At 41.9% G+C, this 22,712-nt stretch overlaps 1 protein-coding gene across 2 annotated transcripts in view; it reads right to left on the reverse strand.

Moving 5' to 3' along the window:
• Positions 1 to 16,725: 16,725 nt before the first annotated feature.
• TBP (TATA-box binding protein) overlaps positions 16,726 to 22,712 on the reverse strand; it is a 48,024-nt gene continuing 42,037 nt past the window's right edge. For both annotated transcript variants that reach the window (XM_073672805.1, XM_073672804.1), the window contains one exon: positions 16,726 to 17,362. In XM_073672805.1, the coding sequence (XP_073528906.1) occupies positions 17,356 to 17,362 (7 nt within the window). In that variant the 3' untranslated portion in view covers positions 16,726 to 17,355. The remainder of the gene's footprint in view (positions 17,363 to 22,712) is intronic.

Consider the following 22,712-nt stretch of genomic DNA (forward strand, 5'->3'; position numbering starts at 1 on the left):
AGGGATTATGAGGAGGAGGGGCTGTGCAAAGAAGGGGGGAGGATTATTTAGGGGCTGTGCAGAGAAGGAGGATGAGGAGGAGGGGCTGTGCGGAGAAGGAGGATGATGAGGAGGGGCTCTGCGGAGAAGGGGGGATGATGAGGGGTTGTGCGGAGAAGGGGGGACGATGAGGGGCTGTGCGGAGAAGGGGGGACGATGAGGAGGGGCTGTGCGGAGAAGGGGGGACGATGAGGAGGGGCTGTGCGGAGAAGGGGGGATGATGAGGAGGGGCTGTGCGGAGAAGGGGGGACGATGAGGAGGGTCTGTGCGGAGAAGGGGGGACGATGAGGAGGGGCTGTGCGGAGAAGGGGGGATGATGAGGAGGGGCTGTGCGGAGAAGGGGGGATGATGAGGAGGGGCTGTGCGGAGAAGGGGGGGTGATGAGGAGGGGCTGTGTGGAGAAGGGGGAGTGATGAGGAGGGGCTGTGTGGAGAAAGGGGGACGATGAGGAGGGTCTGTGCGGAGAAGGGGGGACGATGAGGAGGGTCTGTGCGGAGAAGGGGGGACGATGAGGAGGGGCTGTGCGGAGAAGGGGGGACGATGAGGAGGGGCTGTGCGGAGAAGGGGGGACGATGAGGAGGGGCTGTGCGGAGAAGGGGGGACGATGAGGAGGGGCTGTGCGGAGAAGGGGGGACGATGAGGAGGGGCTGTTCGGAGAAGGGGGGACGATGAGGAGGGGCTGTTCGGAGAAGGGGGAACGATGATTGTGATGAGGGGCTCTTTGGAGAAGCGAGTGATGCAACTCACATAGCGATGCATAGTGAAGGGGTAATGTCACTCGCATGGGGCTGCGTGTCTGGAGAAGGGGGCGATGTTACTTGCGTGAGGATGCATGCTGGGAGGCTGTGCAGGAAAGGGAGTGATGTCACTCGGGGCTGTGCGGGGATGGTGTGATGTTACTTTCATGGGGCTGCATGCTGGGGATCTGTGTAGTGAATGGCGGCAATGATACTCGTGGGGCTATATGCAGGGCCGCTGCTCGGGGTAGTGGGTGACGTTATGTGCGTGTGGCTGCATGAGGTGGGGTGGGCTATGTAGGGAAGGGGTTGATGTCACATGCATGTGGGAGTGGGCGGTCTGCACAGGGAAGAGGGTGATGTCAGTCACATGAGTTTGTCACTCACGTGCATTTTGTTTTCATTGGTACTTCATCGTGGCTTATTTTTATGTATTGATTTGTTATATTGTTCATAGTTACAGACATGTATACAGGTGCAACTCACTAAATTAGAATATCATCAAAAGGTTAATTTATTTCAGTTCTTCAATTCAAAAAGTGAAACTCATATTATATAGAGTCATTACAAACAGAGTGATCTATTTCAAGTGTTTATTTCTGTTAATGTTGATGATTATGGCTTACAGCCAATGAAAACACAAAAGACAGTAAATTAAAATAATTAACAAAAAAACACCGCAAAGGCTTCCTAAGCGTTTAAAAAAGTCCCTTAGTCTGTTTCAGTAGGCTCCACAATCATGGGGAAGACTGCTGACTTGACAGATGTCCAGAAGGCAGTCATTGACACACTCCACAACGTCCCAGAGTTCCAATTTTCATTTGGAAATCAAGGTCCCAGAGTCTGGAGGAAGAGTGGAGAGGCCACAATCCAAGCTGCTTGAGGTCTAGTGTGACGTTTCCACAATCAGTGATGGTTTGGGGAGCCATGTCATCTGCTGGTGTAGGTCCACTGTGTTTTATCAAGACCAAAGTCAGTGCAGCCGTCTACCAGGAAATTTTAGAGCACTTCATGCTTCCCTCTGCCGACAAGCTTTTTGGAGATGGAAATTTCATTCTCCAGCAGGACTTGGCCCCTGTCCACACTGCCAAAAGTACCAATACCTGGTTTAAAAACAACAGTATCACTGTGCTTGATTGGCTAGCAAACTCGCCTGACCTTAACCCCATAGAGAATCTATGGGGTATTGTCAAGAGGAAGATGAGACACCAGACCCAACATTGCAGACGAGCTGAAGGCTGCTATCAAAGCAACCTGGGCTTCCATAACACCTCAGCAGTGCCACAGGCTGATCGCCTCCATGCCACGCTGCATTGATGCAAAAGGAGCCCCGACCAAGTATTTACTAAACATACTTTTCAGTAGGCCAACATTTCGGATTTTAAAAACATTTTTCAAGCTGTTGCTATAAAGTATTCTAATTTACTGAGATAATGACTTTTGTGTTTTCATTGGCTGTAAGCCATAATCATCAACATTAACAGAAATAAACACTTGAAATAGATCACTCTGTTTGTAATGACTCCATATAATATATGAATTTCTCTTTTTGTATTGAAGAACTGAAATAAATTAACTTTTTGATGATATTCTAATTAGTGAGATGCACCTGTATATAAATATATATTTATATCTTTCTCCTTTTTGTTATAATTATATGTGTAAATTATCGCAATGTCCAAATAAATGAGATAAGGGCACTTCAGATAAATGTCAAGACTTATTTATATGTATTTTAATAAAAGTGTTTGAGAACTATGGGTTGAATTTTCATTTCTATATTTCTAAAGCTTGGGATGTGTTCACACATTGCAATTTGTTCGGGAAACCATCTGTAGCTAAGTCATCACCAGTAGTCCCGAGCTAAATCGTTCAGATCTCGCTGACAATAATTCTTTCCTGAGCAGCATTTAAATAAAAAAAAAAAGGTAAATAAAAAGACGACTATCGCTTATGTAACCAATTTATTAGGTCCTAGCAGTGTATCTCTGTATCCCGGCCTTCTGTGGCTACTTACCATTCTCTGTGGCCCATACAGCTGATCTGTTGTACAAGTCATATGGGACAGAACACTTTTTTTTACAGATTTTTTTTTAAAGGGCCATCAGTTGCTGAGGGTCTGACTGCTGATGGTCACTGCTCCATAGGACTGGTTCTGGCAGAGGAGTAAAAACACTCCTTTTACCAATTTTGAAGAGTATTTTTAGCTAAGAAAGAGGACACTTACCGGTAATTTTCAGTAACTCAAATCTGTAGTATATAGATGGGTGTTCATTAGACCTGGGCAAAGTGCAGCACGAAGGCCACATCCGCCTTCCTGGCTGTTCCACCATACGGTGTGGTCATCATACTGTCTGTGTGGGACCAGGGTCATTCCTTGTCAAGTGATCCAAATCTGAATATTTTTTTTTTACCCGATGTCTTGGATTTTTTTTTCTTTTTTTTTAAGTGCTACTTTAAGTGAATTACAAAAAAAAAGTTTTGCATTTTTATCTTTTAGGTATTTTTTTTTATAGATTTCTAAAGTTTTGAAAAAGTCAGAATTTTGGGCTTGTACAAGGGGCATTCATTAAAGATTTCCCCTGACCCACTTCCTGTGGACTGAGATCAATGAAACTTGGCAGTTATTAGTCCTTCTCTACATAGGTGCCACCTAGTGACACAAACATTTCTCTCTTTAAGCAACTGTCAACACCTCATTTGTAGAAGTCGACAGGTTGCTCAAAAAGCCACATTGTGACTTAGGAAATCAGTGTATCATCATCTGGAAAATGCTTGCCCTTCAAAAATAACTTCATTGGAAAGAGGTGGAAGTCCGATGGTACGAGTTTGGGTAAATAAGGGGGATGCGGTATAGTTTCAAAGCCACAGGAGCATGCTTCCATTAGGGCAATATGTAAGTTGTGAACTGGTGTGTTGTCTTGCAGAAGGTGGACTTCTTTGGTGAGCATGCCAAGTCTCTCGGTTTTGATGGCCTCTTGCAATTTCCGCAGCAGTGAAGCATAGTGTGCCCCAGTGATCATGGTACGCTTTGCTAGGAAATCCATCAATACTACTCCATGCTGGTCCCAAAATACTGTGAGCATCAGGGCTGTGGAGTCAGTATAAAATGGACCGACTCCTAAAATATATAATAAATTGGGTACAGTAATTTAACGCAGTTTGTTGGGGAATATTTTTTCATAAGAATTTGGGAAAGTTTCCAAATGTCCCATAAATGTCTGTCCTATTCCTGATCTAAGGGTCTAGACGTTTAGCTGAGAAGAATCTGTGCTGCAGTTTATGTATATGATAAGTTGGGAAGCTCTACCTCTACAAATAAGGGGGGGGGGGAAACAAACACGCAGGGAAGGAATGCCTGCACTCATCTCAGAACTGATGGAGTGAACAGGAAAGTAGGATTAAGAACAAAAAAAAACAAAACAGGTTCTTGCTATTATAACTGACAATGCTTCAAACATAAGTGCAATTAAACTGATGAATGAGACTAAAGCCCCCGTCTCACAAAGCGAGTCAAGGTTTTGGTGACGCAACAGCGACCTCACCAGCGATGTCGCTATGTGTGACATGTTGCAGCGATCAGGCTTCTGCTGTGAGGTCGCTGATCGCTGCAGAATGTCCTGGACCATTTTTTGGTCTTTGCCCTCCCGCTGGTCAGCACACATCGCTGTGTGTGACCAGCGATCAGGCTGGTAACCATGGTAAACAGCGGGTTACTAGGGGCACATGCGCACTTAGTAACCCGCTGTTTATCATGGTTACCACTCTGCTACGGTGAGTGGTAACCTCACGCCCACCGTAGCAGGCTCATAACCATGATAAACAGCGGGTTACTAAGTGCGCGTGTGCCCCTAGTAACCCGCTGTTTACCATGGTTACCAGCCTGCTCCTGCTTCAGCAGGCTGGTAACCAAGAGCAGGACATCGTGGAAAGATTCTTTCCACGATGTCGCTGATCGTTGGTGAGCCTGCCTGTTTGACAGCTCACCAGCGATCACATAGCGACGCAGCAACGATCCCTGACAGTTCATATCGTTGTCGGGATCGCTGTAGCGTCGCTAAGTGTGACGGGGCCTTAATGAAGGTGAACAGCAGCTAGAAGAACATTTCAGATTCAGTATGTTGGAGATGGAAGGCCACAGTCCTGTTCCCAATTCTCATAACGGAGGAACAAACCGATATTACTACAGAAGAACAGCAACGTGATTCTTTACAATTAGATCAACTTGTCGAAGCTGCTTCACACCTCTCTCCTATTCATCACATGCGCTGTGTTGTGCACACGCTGCAGCTGGCAATAAGAGAGGGACATGCTGCAACTCTGATTAGCAAAGTGAGGAAATTGGCTATTGCTGCTAGAACCCATAAAATTGATTCCATCTTGAAGAGACGTGCTGGAAAAGGGGCAATTGTGGAATTACAACATTTTTTCACTTGCTCTCAAAGAAGTAGAAGAGTTCAGTCGTTCATCAAAACTGACTGTGCATGAGGCAATTCCTTTATACTCGGAAATTGTTAGAGATGTTGCCGTTGTGGTTACTGCTTTGCCACCAATCCAAGTTAGTGTAGCGAGATTGTTCTCTAGCCTTATACTAATTAGGTCAGATTTAAGGTCATCTATGAAGGAGGATCTGATGGAGGCGATACCATTTCTCAAAACAAATTCATAGACTGCACAAATGTTATTCAGTACATTTTTGTTGAAGGCTATGTGCACACATTGCGTTTTTGATGCGCTTTCACTGTGTTTTTTCGCCATGAAAATGCAGCGAAAATGCTATGTAATCCGCCTGCCAAGTATTGCAATGGTAATCCTGATTTGCTGTGCACATGATGCGGAAATTTACGCTCAGGATTACCATTGCGGAAAAAATCGCAGCATGTCCATTGTGCGCACGTTTCCACTGCGAATTCACGCCCATTCACTTGAATTGAACCGCAGCAAATCCGAAGGTATAATATCTATACCTGCGGATTTGCTGCGTTTCAATTGAAGCCAATGGGCGCGAATTCACGGTGGAAACGGGCTGCGAGTGGTACCCAGGTTGGCAGAGGAGGACTACTACTCCTCTCATCTGAACGCCGCTCCCGCTGATATCAGCGAGAGCGGCTCGGCTGGGAGGTAGCAGTAGTAAAAAAAAAAAAAAGCTATACTCACCTGTCTGGCGCTACCCGGTGTCCTCCTGGTCCTTGCGATGTCCCCGGCGGTGCGGCCAGCGGAACACTGCGGGAAGCGCACTCGCTCCCAGCAGTGTACTGCGTTGCTTGGACCTGCGGTCAAGTGAGCAATCAACTGATCGCTCACGTGACCTCACCATGAGAACATTCTGAATGTTCCCATGGTGGTGAGCTCACCAGGGCTGATCAGCTAACCCCCAGTGACCTCACTCCTGCAGCAGCAATGTACACTGACAGGATTGATTTTACACCCCTGTCAATGTACATTGCTGTCTTCTACAGCAGTGACAGCTGATGTCACTGCTGTAGAAGTGACCCAGATCGCCGAGGGACAATCGTGACTGCGGACAGATGAGGAATATGGTTGTTTGCTGTTTTTACTCTTTTCAGAAGATCGAAGGCTTTGGGGACTGACAGCGCAATAAATGTTTTTTTTTTTGTTTTTTTTTTTAAATTGTGTTTTTTATTTCATTAAAACACTTTATTCTGGCCGTGTATTTATTGAAAAGGCGGCGATAACTTTACTACGCAGTTAGTAATGGGGGCATCTTATAGATGTATCATTTCTGGGACTGCTGAGAGGTGATATTAATAGCTGCTGAGGGGGCTAGCATTCATGGCCCCTTCCCTAGCTATTAATATCAGCCCGCAGCTGTCTGTTTAGCCTTTTCTGGTTAGATGTTATAGGGGGATCCCAAGTAAATTTTTTTTTCTGGAGTCCCCTTGTAATCTAGCCAGTAAAGGCTAAATAAACAGCTCTGGGCTGATATTAATAGCCACGGAACATTGTTGGTTAATATCCCCTTCCCCGGCTACTAACATCAGCCCCCAATGGTCAGCTTGCCCTCTGCTGGTTATAAAAATGACGCAGGAGCCCACACATGTTGGGACGTTCCAACATCACAACGATCCAACATCACAACGATCCAAAACACAAGGCCAAGTTTTCCTGTCATTGGCTACAACAGAACAAAGTGAAGGTTCTGGAGTGGCCACCTCAGTCTCCTGACCTCAATATCATTGAACCACGCTGGGGAGATCTCAAGCGCGCAGTTCATGCTAGACAGCCCAGGAATTTACAGGAACTGGAGGCTTTTTGTCAAGAAGAATGGGCAGTTTTACCATCTGAGAAAATAAAGAACCTCATCCACAACTACCACAAAAGACTTCAAGCTGTCATTGATTTTAGAGGTGTTATTAAGAACTGAGGTATGTGAACTTTTCACCAGGGTCATTTGGATGTTTTTGGTTGTCATTAAGATTTAAAAAGAGAAAATATAGTAGTTTGACAATAAATGGCTTCACCCAACCAATAACCATGAGTGGAGAAAAAGTTTTTTTGTTATCATTCATATTCTCTAAAACAAGGCCAAGAAAGGAAAAATTCAGCTGGGGTATGTAAACTTTTGAGCACAACTGTATATCTGATTTTTGTTTACTTTTAATATGTCTGGTTTTCTTGGATACACAAAGGATGGGGATGGACCAGAATATGCAAAAGGTCACTTCTACTTCTTCATTAGAATAATCTTTGGAGAGCATATTAGCCACCAGTGCCTATCATATTCACAGTAACCAGTTATGTCATCCATTGCCAATCTTGTGCCATATTCAATCACTTCATTGACTTCACTGTTGTTGCTGAATTAAAAAATCCTTGTTTTTATTTCTGTTTCACTCAGTGGAATGAAAGTGTGGTATTGCTGAGTCCCTTTAATGGGTTCTCCTTTGCCTCTCTCACTTTTAAAATAAAACTTTACTTCTGTCAGTATTAACTCCATAATTTTCTCCTTCCGGTATTTATTCATTTGTTTATTGTAATTATTGCTATATTCCACACCGTTCTGGGATGTGCTTGGGGTGCTCACCTTCCTAGAATCTGCTCAGGTTGTCTCCATTACTGGGCAGATCTGGGAGATGTGACTGGATTGGTGGAGAGCAGTTTGAGCAGGAAGATCTGAGTGTGTAATAAAGCTCATCTCATGGTCCAGTCAGCTGTTCGTGTGAAGAAGCTGCTGAAGCATACCTCCCAATATCTAAAAAAAAAACATGTTTTTTATTTGGAAAACATAGGCCCTACACTTTTAGACCCCAAGGTGAACAGATCTGAATTCAAGATTTTCACATTGACACTGTTTATATAGGGTTTTTTTCATTGTTTTTTTATAAGTATGATCCCATGGAGAGTCCAACTTGAATTTTGGTACAAATGTAGCTAGGAGCATAGGAGGCACATGCGATTTTTTTGCAAATTTAATATATTTATTTTTCGGAAATGCATTTTGAAATTTTGCGATTGAATCCACGTGGGTAAAATATTAACAAAGATAATGTTGTAACATATCTATTGAAAGCCAGTACTGTCCTGAGTTGAATGCAGTTTTTCCCATTTCCGTATCTGGTTTCTTGCCTGAGTTATGAGGAGAATCGTAAAGGCATGCAACACAGAAATTCACATTTTTCAAAACTTTGAAAATTCATTTAAAAAAAACTAAAATTTATAGCTTTTTTTCTTCTTCGCATTTTGCATCCTCTAACACACTATTGTCAAAGAACAAATTCTCAAAAGAATTAAAAATATAGTGGTAATATTCATTGATTCACTTGACATGGAATGACCCGTCATCAAATTATGTTAGGGAGCTGTGGGGACATCATACTGTATGTGGGAGGGATGTGGTAGCAAAAAATGTCACGGTTATTACCGCAGTACTATTTGATCACGTCGACCAATTTTTTTTGGCAATGCCGGTATAGTGATGCTATTGGTCAGCAAGCAAGTGTGAATATATTTTGGACACACAAGACTTTAAATGGAGTATAATATCTTGGAGCCTGCAAAAAAATGTCAGATTTAATACCGCAGTATTTGATCACTTCTGATGACCAATTCTTTTGCCTAGAGAGGGTATAGCGATGCTATTGGTCAGTGAACTAGTCTGGGTATGTTTTGAACGCACAACTTGCACATTTTAAATGGAGTATAATATTTTACAGCTTCCAAAAATGTTCAGGATTATTACTACAGTAATATTTGACCACCTGAGATGATGTACGAGTTTCTCGGCCAGCACAATACAGCAATGTTATTCAAATCAACCAAATCTAGCTGTATGCTGCTAACAAGCAAATGGAGCAGTAACAATGATGTATTATATTGCTTTTCACCAAAATTAGCAGGTTTAAGAGCAAAAAGAATATTATCAGCCCTGATGTCTAGGGCTATTGATAAGAGTTCCAGCAGCAGAAAGAACGTACAATGGACCCTATTCTATACTATACTCCACAAACTCTGCCTAACTAGTGCTATCAGCAGGATTAATATTCATCAGAATGAGCCCTTATAAGGACGGTTAGTGTAGATTAATAATTGTGGTGTGGAATCCCTGTTTAAAATAAGCGCCAATTCTCTCCCTAGTTGAGCTGCAGCTCTCCCTACTCTGCCTCTTCGACCCGTAGACTGTGACAAGCATAGGGTCCCGGGTCTTATATAGACCCAATGACACTATGCGGCCAGCCAATCATTGTAATGCCACAAACAACATGGCTATGGCATTACAGTGACTGTCAGGCAATCCCTACATGGTAATTGGCTGCCTAATATGCGCCAAATATGCAGGGCGGGGACTCGAGCTCCCGCCCGAACATTCAAGAAATACTTCCTGAGTAACGAGCATCTGGAGCACTGTGATGCTCGGGCGAGTAACGAATAGTGGCGAGCATGCTCGCTCATCATTAGTAATGAGCTGTCTAGATCGGAGGTTATTTTTTGAGGACCTAATTTCAGCAACTCCATTCTAGTCACCTCAGTAGTGAGCTGTCTAGAGTGGAAGCTACGGCGAGAGCCTCAAAAAATCAACCCCACTCTAGTCACCTCACTAGTGAGCCGTCAAAAATGAGGTCCTCAAAAAAATCACCTCCGATCTAGACGTCTCATTACAGAAGCGGCTACAATGCAGTTACTACAGTGATGGGGATAACGAGGCCGAGGAATAAATGAGATTACTGGTTCTTTGTTTTCTTGAATAGTAACTAAATTATATATATATATATATATATATATATATATATATATATATATATAGTAGGGATTTGTACTCACTGAGCTACGTTGGAGGTAGGCACGGGTTCACACAGTGATGCAGTCCGCGGGTTCAAACAAACTGGTGGTTTATTTAGTGTCCATACACCAGTGAGGAAACAAAAGTAACAGCCTTTTCCTGGCACAAAAAGGAATAACAGACAAAGCTCAAAATAACAAGTCCATGCAGCACGGCCTCAGCCATTTAAACAAAGTGCCTTCCTCTACCTCCTGCAGAGTCTAAGGAGCACATGCAAGGTCTGCTCACCTTGCCCAATACACACAGACAGACAGTGACAGGCGCAGCTGTCTTAAATCAGCCTTCCAAGACCTGGACTGGAGGTAAGTGAGCAGCTGATCCCACCCAGCTCTTTCAGCTGCTCGTAAAACCCGGCCCTGTAATCCGGGCCCATTATATTCCTCTCAGCACTATATGTGTTGGAGCCTGCTTTTCCGGGTCCTACATCACCGAAGCTTGGTACTTCGGGGACACATACCTCCCGCCCACGACCTGTCCGGCAGCCACCTTACACAATATATATATATATTTATAGAGATGTCCGGGGTCACTGGAGAACACTGCTGTAATTTATTCCATTTTTTGTTATGTAAATTACGCTGAATCTTTCGGCTGCAGCTTTCTCCCTCTCACCCTACCTTAAAGGGGATATCCGAGACTTTATGAAAAAAAAAAAAAATGTACCTAAGCACTAACAGGCCGGTAATTGCTACTTACCTGCCTGTTGTGCCCAGCGTCGTTCTTCCCCGACACAGATCAGTCACAGGCCGCTCCTGCCGGGGATTCTGCTGCCTCTGCTGACATTAGGTCGACAGAGTAGAGGCTTCTTTTTTGCTCTACTTTATTGACAGGGTGGGAATGTTGACGATATTCTGATTGACAGCCGGATTCCCACTGCCTAACCCGGGGAGCTGGCTGTCAATCAGAATGATGCAAGAAGTCACACCAGGTCACGTCAGCAGAGGCAGCTGAATCCCCGGCAGCAGTGGTCTGTGACCGCTCTGTGCTAGGTAAGAATGGCACTGGGCACAACAGGCAGGTAAGTAGCAACTACCTGCCTGTTAGTGCTTAGGCACATTTTTTGTTTTCCATAAAGTTCCGGATATACCCTTTAGACTGGCATACAAAATTCTGCTGTTCGTGAATTGGGCTGTAATCTTGTGTAACTGCCAAGAAATAGTTTCCTGCAGCCACTCCATTCTAGCTCAAGAAGGAAAGAATTGTGCGGTGATAGGGAAGCGCAAGAACAACTAGACAGGGAATTAAGTTATAAAACACAAACCTTTTATTGTTTAATATGCTCTCTAACACCACGACGCGTTTCGATACCAGAAGCTATCTTCCTCATGTAGATTAGAGAGCAAATGAAATATCAACCATTATATAGGGTAGGTGCACCAATCAAAAGACACTAACAATTATGACAACACAGGAAATACAAAACAGGAAGTAAATTAAAAAAAAAAAAAAAAGAAGGAAATGAATATTGTATAAATATGAATATTAAAACATTACATCAAAAGATTAAAAAAGAGGATAAAAGATGCCACAATATAGCCAATAATGTCATGATGTACTAAAAGCAGGGATTATAAATAAAATATAAAATTAATAAAAACTAGTAATGCGTGAATAAGAACCAAGAGAGAACTAGGGTTAATGAATCGCATTCTCAATTGTTAAATTAAGGCCCTCAGGGGACAGAGTGCCCAATCTAAAAATCCAATAACTCTCATGATTAATTAAATGACCCAAGCGGTCCGTCGTGGTTTCAGCAATCTGATCAATAATTTTATGCCTCAAGTCAGTAGGATCCTTATTATGCGCCACTGAAAAATGTTTAGAAACTCTATGTAGAAGGAAACCACTACGAATATTAGACCTATGCTTATTCATCCGTGCATGCATGGCCTGTATTGTACGGCCCACGTATTGTAGGCCGCACGTACATTCAAGAAGATATACCACAAACATGGAGTGACAGTTTAAAAATTGTCTAATGGTATATGTTTTGCCAGTGGTGTTCGAGGAGAAAGTCTTTGAACCACTCAAGATGCTCTGGCAACACATGCATTTTGGGGACCCAAAAGAGAAACAACCACTGATCAAATTGCCCATACAGATAGGTATGGTTGGAGAGGATTCACATAACATGTTGCTAGGAGCCACCATATTGCGGAGGTTCTTACCCCTTCTGAACACCACCCTTAGTTTATCAGGAAGGTGCCTAGAGAGGACCGGATCACTCTTAAGGATGAAACAGAATTTGTCTAGTAACTTCTGGATGTTCCTGTGAGACTGGTTATAAGTAGTCACCAGGCTTCAGTTACTCAACTCAATAGCGTCATTAGGGGTATTATCACTAGCCGAAGTCGTACTCTTAACAATAATGTCTTGGGAACGGAGCTGGAGTTTTTTTATACAGGACTCTTGAGATAATGCTCTACATTTCTGAAAGGCATCACTCAGTAGTTTCCGTGGATATCCTTTTTGCCTGAACCGTTTATGAGGATTTTGGCCTCCAGGGCAAAATCAGAATCATTGGTACAGTTTTTTCTAATCCTCCAGGATTGGCCATATGGTACGTTTCTGACCCATCTAGGGAGGTGTCCACTGTCAAAGCAAAGGTAGCTGTTATCATCAACCTGTTGAAAATGGGTAGATGTGGACAACCTCCCTGATGGGTCAACCAGCACCAAAAGGTCCAAATAATGGAGGGCGGTTTCTGACACAGTTGCTGTAAAGGTAAGACCCCATGTATTCAAATTTAATTCCTCCACAAACAGAGGCCTCCTCTTTAGTCCCTGACCACAGAAAGAAGAGATCATCAATAAAACACTTGTAGAGGAGAACATGCCCAGCTGCAGAGGGGGACTGCGCGATGAAGATGGACTCAAACACCCCCATAAACAAGTTAGCGTAATATGGGGCGAATCTCGTCCCCATCGCGCAGCCCCTCAACTGCCTGTACACAGATGCCCCAAAAGTGAATACATTGTTGTTCAAAATGAATAGGATCCCCATTTTAAGAAATTCCTTCTGGTCCGCCAAGATAGTATCACCCAAGTACAGAAAATGATCTATCGCAGATATACCTAGCTCGTGAGGAATATTGGAATAAAGGGCTGTGACGTCTAAAGTCATCAGCAAACAACCTGGCACTGAAGGAACACCTCTAAGGTGTCCGATCAATTGGGATGAGTCCTTCAGATAGGACTCTAACTTAAGAACAAACTTTTGTAAAAAAAAGGTCTATATAATACGATAAGTTGCAAGTAATAGAACCTACCCCTGAAATTATGGGGAGGCCAGGAGGGTTTTTGGCGTCCTTATGGACTTTGGCAAAAAATAGAAAAAAGGGGTTTGATACCTCAAGATGTTTAAAAATTTAATCTCTTTCTTATTTAAAATGCCTCGAACGTAGGCATTCTTAATAAGCTTATTGTAATTTAGAAAAATTGAGACGGAAGGATCATTATCAAGTCTCTCATAGTAATTTACGTCGTCGAGAATTCGTTTACTTTCACTCAGATACCAAACGCGATTCATCACCACTATGCTCCCCCCTTATCCGCATTCTTTATGACAATCTCCCTATTTTCTCTTAGAGTATTAATAGCCTGCCTTTCCCCCGGAGTAAGATTCTCTCTTTTTCTGATGTTCGCAAAGGACCGGATTTCGTTTAAGGCTAAATGTTGGAAGGTTTCGAAGTGCGGGCCCCTATGAAGTAAAGGGAAAAATTTACTGATACTTTTTGGGTTTACATGTTGGAACCCATCTGTAAGAGGTTCATTAGGGGCACTCATCGTATCAATTGGACCAGATTTTTTGCGCTGCCTTTCTATAATAAAATGGCATTGAACAGTTAGTTTTCTCATGTACTCATTAAAATCAAGATACAAGGTAAAGGGATTAGCCCGTGAGTTTGGGCAAAATGAAAGGCCCCTTTTAAGTAGTGACACTTGTTCCTCCGTGAGAATAATATCGGCGATATTAAAAATCCCTGTACACTCAGAGGAACAGTCAGAAAGGGGTTTTAATTGATTTTCGTCCTTTTCAATGTGAGATCTGTCGCCATCAACAGCTCGGCAGATACTTCGTCCACTACCTCTGCATCCACGCCTCTTTTTCTTTTCGTATGGCGCCCCGGAGCCACCCGAAAAAACTGTGTAATTCTTGTATTCTTGAGAGTCGTAACAGAAGGAGATTTCCTTACTAATTTAACAGATGGCAACAAGGAATCATTGACCACTACTTCTTGTAAAGGTACAATAAGATCCAGTGAGGAGGAAAAGCTCAACCTAGGTGGAGGTTTATTGAGGATTGGGTCAATCTCATTACCCCTTGATTCATTGCTTACTATCTCAACGTTTATTTTATTAGATGAATCCTCAATAATAATTTCAGATGGATATAAAGGCATGGAGTCCTATTGGGGATTCAAACACGATGCAGTTTTTGGGGCTATATTATCTATTATACTAGATATTGGGAATACAGTTATATGAAAAAGTTTGGGCACCCCTATTAATCTTAAGCTTAATGTTTTATAAAAATTGGTGTTTTTGCAACAGCTATTTCAGTTTGATATATGTAATAACTGTTGGACACAGTAATGTTTCTGCCTTGAAATGAGGTTTATTGTACTAACAGAAAATGTGCAATCTGCATTCAAACAAAATTTGACAGGTGCATAAGTATGGGCACCTCACCAGAAAAGTGACATTAATATTTAGTAGATCCTCCTTTTGCAAAAATAACAGCCTCTAGTCGCTTCCTGTAGCTTTTAATGATTTCCTGGATCCTGGATGAAGGTATTTTTGACCATTCCTCTTTACAAAACAATTCCAGTTCAGTTAAGTTTGATGGTCGCCGAGCATGGACAGCCCTCTTCAAATGATCCCACAGATGTTCAATGATATTCAGGTCTGGGGACTGGGATGGCCATTCCAGAACATTGTAATTGTTCCTCTGCATGAATGCCTGAGTAGATTTGGAGCGGTGTTTTGGATCATTGTCTTGCTGAAAGATCCATCCCCTGCGTAAATTCAACTTTGTCACTGATTCTTGAACATTATTGTCAAGAATCTGCTGATACTGAGTGGAATCCATGCATCCCTCAACTTTAACAAGATTCCCGATGCCGGCATTGGCCACACAGCCCCAAAGCATGATGGAACCTCCACCAAATTTTACTGTGGGTAGCAAGTGTTTTTCTTGGAATGCTGTGTTTTTTTGCTGCCATGCATAATGCCTTTTTGTATGACCAAACAACTCAATCTTGGTTTCATCAGTCCACAGGACCTTCTTCCAAAAAGAAATTGGCTTCTCCAAATGTGCTTTTGCATACCTCAGCCGACTCTGTTTGTGGCGTGCTTGCAGAAACGGCTTCTTTCGCATCACTGTCCCATACAGCTTCGCCTTGTGCAAAGTGCATTGCATAGTTGACCGATGCACAGTGACACCATCTGCAGCAAGTTGATGCTGCAGCTTTCTGGAGGTGGTCTGAGGATTGTCCTTGACTGATCTCACCATTCTTCTTCTCTGCCTTTCTGATGTTTTTCTTGGCCTGCCACTTCTGGCCTTAACAAGAACTGTCCCTGTGTTCTTCCATTTCCTTACTATGTTCCTCACAGTGGAAACTGACAGGTTAAATCTCTGAGACAGCTTTTTGTATCCTTCCCCTGAACAACTATGTTGAATAATCTTTGTTTTCAGATCATTTGACAGTTGTTTTGAGGAGCCCATGATGCCACTCTTCAGAGGAGATTCAAACAGGACAACAACTTGCAAGTGGCCACTTTAAGTAGATTTTTTCATGATTGCATACACCAGGCTATGAAGTTCAAAGTGACTACGTCTTGAAGCTCATCAAGAGAATGCCAAGAGTGTGCAAAGCAGTCATCAAAGCAAAAGGTGGCTACTTTGAAGAACCTAGAATATAAGACATATTTTCAGTTGTTTCACACTTTTTTGTTAAGTATATCATTCCACATGTGTTAATTCATAGTTTTGATGCCTTCAGTGTGAATGTACAATTTTCATAGTCATGAAAATACAGAAAAATCTTTAAATGAGAAGGTGTGTCCAAACTTTTGGTCTGTAGAGTGTGTGTGTGTGTGTGTGTGTGTGTGTGTGTGTGTGTGTGTGTGTGTGTGTGTGTGTGTGTGTGTGTGTGTGTGTGTGTGTAGGTGACTGCTTTGTCGGCAACAGCACCCCACAGGTAACCTCTTCATGCCCTTAGGGCCAGGGAAAACAATGAGGATAGAAGGTGGGGAGGGGATATCTAGCCTCTGTGTTTCCGATCGCTGATTAGGATGGGGAGGTAACCTCCTGTGGTGCTGTTGTAGAGGGGATTGGGGAAACTTTGTTTTCTTTTTTTCTTCTGTAACACTCATGTGCCAATCTATTAAGGCGAGGGTTAGCAACCTGTAGCATGCCAACTGTTGGAATCTTGCAAGTTACAGTTTCACAATTTGTAAAATTACAACACCCATCAAGCTGTTGTGAAGGGCCGATAGCTGCTGAACCCTGTTTATGGGTATTAAAAATTCAAGATCTTATTTACCTAGGACCACCCATTTTTATCTATTACACAGGATGCAATACAACATTTGTTTGGCTTATAATAAGCCTACCATGTTTCCCAGCAAAAGAAAATATATTCTGATGTATGCAAGAACATTCATAGAATAGTCATGTTTTATTTTGCCTAGCTAAACACTGAAAATTCAGGAATGTTTCTAGCATAAGCATAAAACATTGGAACAATTTACATACAGTGGCTTAAAAGGGCTTTACTGAATTAAAAGAATGACATTAAAATGAACAATGAAATACTGCAGACTAACAGTACCAATAAAAAATCATACAGAGAAGAATATTTTTGCGGCATATTTGATATTTACAAAAGCTGAGCTCCTGCCAAAAGATGCAAGATAAAAAAAAAAATATAGTACTGTAAAAATACTTTGTTTCTGTAAATTATACATTGTGGTCAAATTAAGTAAAATACATTAGTAGGCATTCCTTAAAAATTATTAAAACAAGTAACATATCTGCATTCTGTTAACCATTTGGCAATTAAAATAGAAGAGTAGCAGGAACATATTGAGGTCAGTGGAACACCATATGTAACTTGAGTCCATCTCTTATAACGGTACGCCAAGCCAGGTAAAAAGAATCCAGTATTGGAAAACACATACAAATATTTAAAACTGTAGAAGCAGTTATGTTGTCTTTCTAAAGCCTTTAAGGATGGGATATATGTTTTCAAAAGCTTCATAGATCTCTCCTCGAACTTTAGCACCTAAAAGAGTAAGAAAAACTTGTAACAAAACTTGCATTTCAAGGAGATTGTGCCATTTCAGAAAACTTTGTCATATGATGAAAAAGAACAGACACACAAAACAAAACCAAACCAGTAATACTTACCAATGCTGCACTCGTCTCTGTTTGTCTATAGCATTATGTCATGTCAACAGTGCTCCAGCCAATCACTGAGCTCAACAACTTGAGCTCAGTAAGGGGCTGCATCGATTTCACCACTGGGGTGACCTCACCACTGCAGACACTGTATTATTTTTTAGTAACCAACACAGCATTCGCCATCTAACACAAAAAGCTTAACGTCATAGAATACATTTATAAAGTAAATAAAAAATAAAAAAATGTAGCTAGCTCATAGACCCTTGTGCTTGCGAAACGTTGGTAACATGCAGAGACCGTCCAGCTCACAGAAATCAAATGAAACGTTTTAATGCTGCATTAAAAAAAAAAAAAAATCACAATTATAGTAGCTTAAAAAAAAAAACAACACAATGCGTTTCAGACATGCAATGCATCCTTAAGCTGAACAAACCACTACTGAGTGTTTAAAATACCACTCAATCCACATAAATGGCAGCTAAAATTAAAATCCACACAAAATTATTACATAAATTAGAAATTACAACAGTCCAGTTTATTAATAAATGATATTAAGTAAGGCCTCACAGCACAAAATGTTTTGAAAACTACATTCTAATGAAATATGACAAAGAATTAAAGCACCCCTCCAGCATTTTTATTGCAGCACTGGAGTGGTGCTACTAATGTAAGATCCCTCCACCTGATATAATCCCGGCACGGTATCTTCAGCTCTTGCCACCGCCATTCTGGTCCCGTGCCATCTTCTGACTTCCGGTCAGTCGGTTGCAGTCACAAGTAAAGATCAGAAGCTCTCAATGCAAGTATATGAGAGTCAGAACAAGGCGCTCAAGCTTGCATTGAAAAGTGACCTACAGCTCTCGTTCCAGCAAAATACTGGAGAGATCTAGCTGGTCACAAACTGCTGGAGACCTAATGGAACAGTGGATAACAGTAGACGATGGCGGATGGCAAGTATAAAACTAGGTGCAGGGGTCTTACATTAGTAGCCCCACTCAAGCAGTAAAATAGAAAAAACTTAAAACCGCTAGAGCGGTGCTTAACACCTCCACAACTTTTGACGTACCCATGCGTCATAGAAGGGAAAGGGCTCTCAACATTTGATGTATGGGTACATCATAGGGAATGTGGGGGCACAGAAGTTGTGCCCGAGTGTTCTCCATTAGCAGCTCAGCTTACATGATTGCTGAGGCCCGGCTGTCACAGCCAGGAGCTGTGTCCGCACAGCCCCAGGCTGTTTAACTCCCTAAATACCACGATGAAATCGATTGCAACATTTAGGAGGCTGGGAGAGGGAGGAGGCTCCTTCTCCAGTTCGATCGGCATCATTGCAAGGGTCCCTATCATTGTCATGGCAACCAGAGCTAGTCATGACAACCCCCGGGATCATCCATCTACGGAAAGCCTCTTAGACCATGCTCAGAACATGGTCTAAGAGGTTTCTGTCAGTGCAGCACTTACAGGTATAATACACTGCAATGCAGGTGTATTGCAATGCATTATACCAGCGATCAGAGTGATAAAAGTTGAAGTCCCATAGAGGGATAGAGGGACTAGGTAATATAAAAAAAAAAAAAAAAAATGAAAATAAATATAACCATAAAGACGCATTTTCAAGTAATAAAAAAGTGCCGGCCGGAGGAGAAATGAAAAAATATATAGCTCTCAGAATACAGCGAAAAATATTTATTTTTTCTATAAAATAGTTTTTATTGTGTAAAAAACATCAAAACATAAAAAATGATAACACTGTGGTATCACTGTAATCATACTGACCAGAAGAATAAAGCTGAATTATCAATTTTACCACACTGGCTTTTGCTCATTCTGCCTGTCAAAAATAGGAGTAGAAAACGATCAAACGATCAAAAAATGTTATGTGACAAAAAAATGGTACCTATAAAAACATCAACTCATCCCACAAAAAAACAAGTCCTAACATGACAGTCGGCAGAAATCTAGAAAAATAATTGCTCTAAAAAAATGGTGATGCGAAAAAAAAAAGTTTTTAGTGTGTGATAGCAGCCAAACATAAAAAAACTATAAAAATCTGGTATTGCTGTAATCATACCGACCCAAAGGATACAGTCATCTAATCACTTATAGAGCATGAGGAAAGCCAGTTGTTGACCTACTATTGATTTGTTCATTCTGCCTTACAAAGATTGCAGTAAGGCTCGGCGCACATTTATCCTGTGCTCTACACTGAGCATTTACACCGTGGTTTCAGTGTAAATCTTTTAAATACATGATTCAGACAAAACTCCCGGCAGAAGATTCCCTATAAATGAGGCAGAAGAAGGCACTGTGGATGCCTGTGATCCGAAGGCGTCTGTCTTTTTAGACGTGATTAAAAGTGCAATCGGGCAGTTTTGTGCACTTCTGAAGAGGAGGACAACGCTGAACCAAGACCCGACGGAGTCCAGAGTAACTCTGCTGCCTTATTATAGTGAATGGATCCGTCGGGGGTTTCATCTGAATCACGTTATTCGGAGATTTAGATGGAAACCCCGATGTTAAGTGCTCAATGTAAAGCACAGCATAAATGTGATCCAAAATGTTATGTTAAATGTTCCCAATAACAGCTTCAACTCAATCAGCAAAAAAGCAAGTCCCCCAACTTAGGTCCATCATTAACAGAAATATAGGGGACTTTCACATTACTGAAGGTACAAAAGCTCTGGAAAAGCAAAATTGCTTCCCTCAAAAGAAATTCAGAAAATTCTGCACTCCTGTAGCAATGAAAGCCCGGGGTCCATGTCTCCAGAAGAACGAGCTGGGCATAATGTACGGGCACTACAATGTACTAGGCACTACAACATACGGGCACTAAAATTGCAAATCGGCTATTTCCATTAAGCAACATCCACTGCTGCTTGTTTCTGGAAAAAAAAAACATGGAGTAAATTCACCTACAGATAAATTCCCAAAAGGGGTATAATTTACAAAATGAAGTCACTTGGGGATTATGCTCTTCTGGCATTTAGAGGCTCTGTATATGCAGTACGCAAAGCGGTCCTAGGAAAATCTGTGCTCCAGGAGGCAAATGGCACTCCTTCCCTCCAGAGTAGTGCTGTGTGGCTAAGCAGTAGTGTACAGACACATATGGGATATTTCGACGTTCAGCAGAAATTGTGTGCCAAATTTTCATACCACTTTTACCTGTGTGAAAAATATAAAATCTGGGGCGAATGCAATTTTTTTGTGGTAAAAATTAAATTTTTGTTACACTGACCAATGGTTATAAAATTCTGTGACACACCAGTGGTGTCAATATGATCACTGCACGCCTAGATGAATTCATAGAGGTGTATTTTGTATAATGGGGTCACTTATGGGGGTGGGTTCGGCTGTTCTGGCACCTTAGAGGCTTTTCCAGTGGGTCATGGCACCTGCAAACCAGAACAGTAAAATCAGCACTATAGTATACGGCTCCTTCCCTTCTGAGCTTTGCACTGTGCCTGAAAAGTATTTCTGGATTACATGTAGGGTATTGGCGCACTCAGGAGAAATTGCACAACAAACTGTGGTCCATTTTTTTCCTATTAGCCCTTATAAAAATTTAATTTGTGGCTAAAACAACGTTTTAGTGGTAAAAATGTAATTATTCTTCTTTCTTCACCGCCCAATGGTATAAAATTCGGTGAGGCACAGGTGGTGTCAAAATGTTCACTGCACCCCTATATGAATTCATTGGGGAAGGGGGTGTAGTTTGTAAAATGAGGTCACTTATGGGGGGTTTCTGCTGTTCTGGGACCTCTGGGTCTCTGCCAATGTGTCAAGGCACCCTCAAACAATTTAAGCAAAATCGGAACTCCAATATGGCGCTTCTTCCCTTATGAGCTTTGCACTGTGCCTCAAAAGAATTTTTCAACCACATAGGGGTATTGGGGCCAAAGCAAAATTTTTGTGGAAAAAATGTGACATGGCATCCTGCTATCCATTCTAGCCAATTTTGCACTCAAAATCTTAACGGTGCTCCTTCCCTTTCCATACGACCAAACAGTAGTTTTCCACCACATATGGGGTTATAAGGAATAATTGCATAACAAATTGTATGGTCCAATTTCTCCTGCTACCCTTGTGAAAATGAAAAATTTGTGACAAAAATATTAATTGAGAGAAAAAAAATGCATTTTTGTGGGTGGTTTCCACTGTTTAGGCACATCAGGGGCTCTGACAAACACGATATGGTGTCTGCTATGTATACCAGCCAATTTTGGGCTCTAAAAGTCAAACTGTGCTCCTTCCCTTCCGAGAACTGTCGTGCGCCCAAATAGTAGTTTTCCTCCACACATTGGATAATTGCATACTCAGGAGAAATTGCACAACAAATTGTATAGTCCATTTTCTCCTGGTACAATTGCACAAATGCTAAATTTGGTGTTATATCAACATTTTTGGAGGAAAAAAAAAAGGAAAATGTTAATTTTTTTGCACTTCACATCTCTTTAATTCCTGTGAAACATCTGAAGTGTTAATAAACTTCTTGAATGTGGTTTTAAGCACTTTGAGTGGTGCAGTTTTTTAAATTGTGTCATTTTTGGGTATTTTCTGTCATCTAAGTCCCTCAAAGTCACTTCAAATGTAATGTGGTCCCTACAAATTTTGTTGGAAAATTGAGAAATTGGTGATCAACTTTTATCCCTTCTAACTTCATAATAAAAAATTATGTTTCAAAAATGATGTGGATGTAAAGTGGACATGTGGTAAATGTTAAAAACTGCTAAAAAAAATACAGTAAGCACAAAAACACAATGCAACTCCAAGTCAATCACACTTCTGTGAAATCAGCCTGTCCAGCAAAGATTGTGAATCAATTTCTCCTGTGGTTGTGCAAATGGAACAACCAGTAGAATTGATAGGAAATTAGCAAGACAGCCCCATAAAAGGAGTGGTTCTGCAGGTGGTGACCATAGACCATTTCTCTGTTCTCAGCCTTTTTTGGTCACTTTTCCATTTTGTCATTGCTCTCACCCCTAGAGGTACAGTAACATCAGATGGTGTCTATAGTACAACCCTAAGAAGTTGCTCAGGTAGTGCAGCTCATCCAAGATGGCACATCAATGCGAGCTGTGGCAAGAAGGGTAGCTGTGTCTGTCACCAGTGTCCAGAGCATGGAGCAGATACCAAGAGACTGGCCAGTATACCAGGAGACATGGAGGGGCTTAGCAGTCCTGCTGCTGGGTTGTTGCCCTCCTATCTCCTCCTTTGTGCAAGGAAGAACAGGA

Source organism: Phyllobates terribilis, unplaced genomic scaffold, assembly GCF_046119375.1.
Source record: "Phyllobates terribilis strain yellow unplaced genomic scaffold, ASM4611937v1 Scaffold_3__8_contigs__length_932513732, whole genome shotgun sequence".
NCBI lineage: Eukaryota > Metazoa > Chordata > Amphibia > Anura > Dendrobatidae > Phyllobates > Phyllobates terribilis.